Source organism: Empidonax traillii, unplaced genomic scaffold, assembly GCF_003031625.1.
Source record: "Empidonax traillii isolate 1590-97213 ecotype Southwest subspecies unplaced genomic scaffold, ASM303162v1 scaffold2261:size54024, whole genome shotgun sequence".
Taxonomy (NCBI): Eukaryota; Metazoa; Chordata; class Aves; order Passeriformes; family Tyrannidae; genus Empidonax; species Empidonax traillii.
The window spans coordinates 1-6,612 of record NW_020957454.1 but is presented as its reverse complement, the minus strand read 5'-3'; the positions used below and the strand labels follow the sequence as shown (position 1 = coordinate 6,612).

The window sequence follows — 6,612 nt, the reverse complement described above, 5'->3', positions numbered from 1 at the left end:
AGACCCCAGGAATGTGGAGCTGCCTGAGGAACAACAACTTCCAGCCTCACATTCCCGAATTCTTGGTGCTTTTGGTGGCACTGCGGGAGAAAACCCAAGGAACTGCAGGACTTTCCCTGCTTCCAACAGGAAAATAAATCAATGTATGGAATATGAACCACACGATCCATGGATTAAACAAGCCGCCCTCAACTTGCTCCCTTCGTTCCCATCTTCCCAGGGATCCCAAACTCACCGTCTCCCAGGAATTCTCCAGCTCCAGGAGTGCTTAGGAGGCCTTAAAAGGGAATTTTTAGGGACTGAAAGGAGGGAGCCAGGACAGGCCCCCCAGTTTTATGGGATAAAAGGGACTGAATGAAAGCAGCAATTCCCCAAATCCCGTGTTTTCCCTGTCTGCATTCCCAGGACAACGTGGAATGTTTGAGTGCACTTTGATCCCCTTATCCCACCCCCCAAAAAATCAAAGCAAATCAAAACCCCCATCCTCAAATCCCAAATCCCACCAGATATTCCAGGGTTAGGAACACTGCTGTGATTAGTGATTAATAATAATTATAATTAAAAGAATAAAGCCCATAAAGTGCCAGCTGACATGGCCTGGAGAGCCCACAGCCATATATCTATATATTATATATTTTTACAGATAGGAAAATACAGCTATAAAAGAGGTATTAAAACATATATAAAATAGATATAAAATTTGGTATAAAGTAGATGTAATAGATATAAATATTGATATAAATATAGATTTAAATCTAGATCTAAATATAGAAATATATAGATAAAATATATAAATACATAGAAATAAATATAGAAATATAGAGGTAAAATATATAAATATATAGAAATAAATATAGAAATATAGAGATAAAATATATAAATATATAGATATAAATTAAAGACTCATTTAATCATTTAATCCCAGTTTAAAAGGGGGGAAAAAATGACACTTTTGGGGTTTTTTTTCCCCCCCATATAAATCAGACTCCTCAGCCCCAGCCAGGCCAAATCACCCCCAAATCCTCATCCCAATTTGATGCTCCTCCACTGCCCAAAATCCATGGGGGTTTTCCCATGGAAATTTGGGCAATATTTGATGGTTTTCAAGGTGTAAATAACCTTTTTTTTTTTTTTAATTTTTTTAATTCCACAATTCCCGTTTGGGAGGGAAAATCTCCTCCCAGATCAAACCCTGCAGGGAATTCCTCCAGGGCAGAGACCAAACCAAACCAAGGAAGGAGAAAGGATAAGAAGAGGAGCAGAAGGAATTACCAGAGATTGCCAAAAAGGAGGTCCTCCAATCACTGCCAGCAAGTGCATGATTATTATGAAGATTTGCACTTCAGTCACATCAATTCTGATTAGGCACAAAAAAAGCCAAAAAAAGCGGGTTATTGCGGGCTGGGGAGCAGCTCCAGGCTCAGCAGCTCTGCCAGGCACCCCAAAACACCCCCAGGACGGGTTGGAACCTTCCCCACTGGAAAAACGGGATTTATCAGAGGTGGGCACGTCCCAGCAGGTGGTTTAATGCCTTTCTGTGCCTCATTCCCTGCCCTATCCCTAAAATATGGGAATTTATATCCGACACTCCAGTTTGAAAATAAACACAAATCCCTGCAGAGCTGGAATGGGAAAGGTCGGAACCAGGAGGGAGAAATCCATGGTGGGAGTGGAAAACAGGAAGAAAAGAGGGAATTTATAGTGTGGTTTTTTTTTTTTTTTAAGGGAATAAAAAAGGTTTGGAGGAAGAAAGAGGGAAAAATGAGGGGGTGCAAATGGATAGATGGAAATAGAAATGGAAAAAAATAAACAGAAATAAATAGGAAAAAAAAACAGGGAAAGGATAATAAGTTGTAAGAAAATAAAGAATAAAAATAAGAAATAAAATAATAAAATAAAAATAATAAATAGAAAATTAATATATTACTATATTAACATATAGTTAATATAGAGATAATAAAAGAAATAATAAAATAGCAACGAATAAATAATAAAAGAGAATCAATAGAGAAATACAAATAAATAAAAAATAAATAGAAGAAACAGGGGAAATGAGGAGGATGGACTTGCTGGTGTGTTATATATTCTATATATTATATATAATGTTATTATATTATACACATTATATGTGTATACATAACAGATATATGTATAATATAATACCATTATATATATTATATATAATATATAATGTTATGTACTTTATATACTTTTTATATATTACATATATATAATTTGTGATTCTGTGGCCACATAGAATATGTTATATGTATAACATATGGCTATAATATATAAAGATCAAATAGAGGCTGTAAAATTATAAATATATGCAAATATATTTTTACAATATATATTTATATTTTTATATATTATAAATTATATCTATAAATTATATATACTATATTATATATTTATATATTATAAATATATAAAATATATAGCCTACATGAAACATATATAAATATATCCTATTTATAAGATAATACTCTATTTTATATATTCACAAAATCTGCCATTTTTTCCCTGTTGCCTCAAAATGCCCCCGAGCCCCTGGAATTGTCTCAGGACCAGCTCAGGTTTGGAGGTTTTGGAAGTGGATCCTCCTTTGGGGACCCCCAGCCCAGATCTGGGGTTGTGGCCCCGCTGCTTTGGGGTGGCAGCAGGAGCAGGGACAGCCCCCAATCCCACAGGGAATTCCCCAGGCAGGGAACAGGGAACAGGGATGGGGCTGTTTGAGCCCCCGCACTGTCCTGGGGGTTCTCCAAGTGCTGGGAAAGCTCCGTGTCCATCCCACACATCCTGGAATGCTGGAATCCTGGAGTGCTGGGGTTGGAGGCACCTTAAGGATCCTTTGCTCCCCCCCTGCCCCAGCAGGGACATCTCCCACCATCCCAGGAGGCTCCCCCTGGCCCGGGGCATCCACTGGGAATTCCATCCCAGCCCTCCCAGCCTGGAATTCCTTCTCCCTAGAAAGACATGGAAAGGAATCTCTCATTTCAGTGGAATCTGCTCAGAATTCTCCCCCAACAGCTCTGGCTCAACTTCCCCAATTAGGAGAAGAATCCAGGGACCCTGCCCAGGGCAGGGCTGGCACTGGAGGGGATTTGAGGTCCCTTCCCACCCAAACAATCCCGGGATTCCAGGATTCCAGAGCCCCTCTGCTCTGGAGCCAGGCCGGGACACCTTGGAGCCTCTTCCAGGGCCTGGAGGGGCTCCAGGAGAGCTGGAGAGGGACTGGGGACATGGAGGGACAGGACACAGGGAATGGCTTCCCACTGCCAGAGGGAGGGACAGATGGGAGATGGGGAAGGAATTGCTGACTGGGAGGATGGGGAGGCTCTGGAATTGATTGGGGAGGGGCTGGGCTGGAATTCAGGGCATTTCTGGCACCTGATCCCTCCAGGTGATTGATATTATTATTTGTAAAATAATAATACTATTTAATCATGCTCTCTGTGAATAATATTAAATGTGTAAATAATGTTAAATGTTATAATGATCGTGGGGATGAGAAGAAGAAGAAAGAGGAAAAAGAAGGTGAAAATAAGAATAAAAGAAAAATAAAAGAAGAATAAAATAAAAGAAAAATTAAATTAAATTAAAATAAAAGCCAAACAGTTCTTGTTTCTGGTGGGAAAGTGTTGAAATGGCAGCAACAAGAAAGTTTGTCCAACTTTCCATAGTTCCAACGTGATTCCATTCCCACCCTCAGAGATTCTCCTGCTCAGCTTTGGGGGGAAGCCAAAACTCGGATAAAATAGAGAGGAATCTTTAAATCATCTTTTTGTCTTGAACAGGCAGCTTTTGAGTAAGAAACCAACTGAAATATCTAAAAATAGTTAAAAATATACATTTTTTTCAGTTGATTTTTTTCCTGCTCATTTTTTCAATATTTAAAAAGTATTTTAAAATATTTTTTTCCAGTTAATTTGAATTTTTCCCTGCTCATTTTTTCTCTTTGTGTTAAACATTAAATATTTAACTATTTATTATAAAGTAGTATATGTAATAATAATCATTATTAATATACAATATATTATTGTATATAATGTATATTATATATTATTATATAACATGTATATAAATATTATAAATTATATAGTGTTATTAAATATATAATAACATAATACTATATTTTATATTTTATAATTATATAGAATTATATAAATAAATTATATATAATTATATAGTACATGTATAATATACAATATATAATAATTTAATAAATAATAATGTAATATATATTATCTCTATACATTATATACAACAACACATAAGGCAAAACTGAGATAAAAAGAAATCTTTAAATCTTTTTGTGTTGAACAGGCAGCTTTTGAGTAAAAAAACAACTCAAGTATTTAAAAAAAAAAAATTTAAACCAATAAATTTTTTCCAGTTAATTTGAAATTTTTTCCCACCTGTTTTTTAATTTTTTTTTTTTTAATTTTAAAACTACTTTTTTTCAAGTTAATTGGAATTTTTCCCTGCTGGTTTTTTGATATTTAAGAAGATATTTGTAAAAATTAGGTTTTTCCAGTGGATTGGAATTTTCCCCTCCCCGGGGTTGGTGTCACTGCGCAGGTGACACCAGAAAAAGCTGGGAAATCCCAAAAAAAGGGATTTTTGGTGGAGTTTTTGATGCCTGACAAAGGTGCTGTCCCCGCTCGGGCACATCCCGGGAATGTTTTACCGTGTAATTCCAGACCCAGGGTCCCAGAATTCCCGAGAGCAGCTGGATGGCCACAGTGCAGAGCACGGACTCTGTCACATCGAATCTACGCGCGGAGAGACACCCTGAGAGCCCAACCGGGAATTCCCCAATCCCAAAATCCACCCACACGGGGCCAGGGACCCCAATAAACCAGAGGGAACGGGGGTTACATCTGAGAGCCCGCCCGGGCATTCCCAAATCCCAAAATCCACCCACACCAGTGTCAGTGACCCCAATAAACCAAAGGGAATGGGGGTCACCCCTGAGAGCCCACCCGGAGCATTCCCAGGATCCGGGATCCCAAAATCCAACCACACAGGGTCAGTGACCCCAATTAACCAAAGGGAATGGGGGATTCCCAGGATCTGTGATCCCAAAATCCACCCACACAGGGTCAGTGACCCCAATTAACCAAAGGGAACAGGAATAGGAAGGGGGTTTTCCAGCTGGGAATGTTCCCGGAGCTGTGGGAATGCTGAGCCAAAACGTGAGGGGGAAATGAGGGAATGGAGTGAAATTCCTTGCTTGGAATCAAAGAGGTGTTGTAAGGAATAATAAATAATAATAAATACTAAATAAATAATAAATACTAAATAATTACCATTTAAATAATAATAATAAAAAATACTAAATATATAAAAATTAATATTAAACAATAAAAATGAATAAACTAAATTAAGAATAACTATATAAAAGTAATAAATATAATTAAATAACAAAGAAATAATAAACAAATCCTAAAGAAATCAGAAATATGTCATAAACCAGCACATAAAATGCAGATAAAATACATCCCAGTCAGCCCAACAGCAGGGCATGAACAGAGATGGAAAATCACCCATATCCATCAATTTATAAAGAAATAAATTTATAAATAAAGGTGTGTTTAAAATATCTGCAAATAAAGTGATAACCAAATGTGGTTTAAATGTTTATAAATACATTTATAAATAAAAGTATGAAAATAAAGAATAGAAATAAATTCTGAAATAAAAATATATATTTAAATTATTTGGAAATAAATAAATGTATAAATAAATATGTCTTTAAAATATTTGGAAATTTATAAATAAAATTATGAAAATAAAGAATATAAATTTACAAATAAAATCTATATCTTCAAACTACTTGTAAAGTTACAAATAAATCTATTTAAATATTTATAAATATATTTATAAACAAAAATATAAAATTTAAATACTATAATTTATAAATGAATATATATATTTAAAATATTTGTAAAGAAATTTATAACTAAAACATATCTTAAAATATCTATAAAAAAATTTGTAAATAAAATCTTTAAAAGTGGTATAAAAAAATAATATATACTATATATACTATATATATACTATATATACTATATACTTAAAAGCTTCATAAATTTACAAATTAAATACACATTTAAAATACGTATAAAGAAATGTATAAATAAAATATGAAAAAATATCAATAAATTTATCAATAAATCTCTATCTTTAAAATCTTTATATCATCTTTACATAAAATCTTTACAAATAAATAAATTTATAATTAAAAGACAGAAAATAAATAAATTTATAAATAAACAATATAAATGCATTTATGACTAAACCCACAGACCTCCTGGATCCTGGAAAACCAGAGTTAGTGATCCCAGCTGGGCTCCAGGGAAGGGCAGGAAAATTCCCTGCAGGATTTGGGCACTGCATTCTCCAACGCTCTGGAGAGCCTCAGACATTCCCTGGAGCTCCTGCCCTGGATCCAGGACTGGGATAAGGCAGGAATGCCCATCCTGGAGAGCCTCAGACATTCCCTGGAGCTCCTGCCCTGGATCCAGGACTGGGATAAGGCAGGAATGCCCATCCTGGAGAGCCTCAGACATTCCCTGGAGCTCCTGCCCTGGATCCAGGACTGGGATA

At 35.5% G+C, this 6,612-nt stretch overlaps 1 protein-coding gene across 1 annotated transcript in view; it reads right to left on the bottom strand.

Annotated features, from left to right (window-relative positions):
* LOC114071758 (choline/ethanolaminephosphotransferase 1-like) overlaps positions 1 to 4,903 on the bottom strand; it is an 11,983-nt gene extending 7,080 nt beyond the window's left edge. The window contains exon 1 of the mRNA XM_027909613.1: positions 4,691 to 4,903. Within this exon, the coding sequence (XP_027765414.1) occupies positions 4,691 to 4,903 (213 nt within the window). The remainder of the gene's footprint in view (positions 1 to 4,690) is intronic.
* Between the last annotated feature and the right edge of the window lie 1,709 nt (positions 4,904 to 6,612).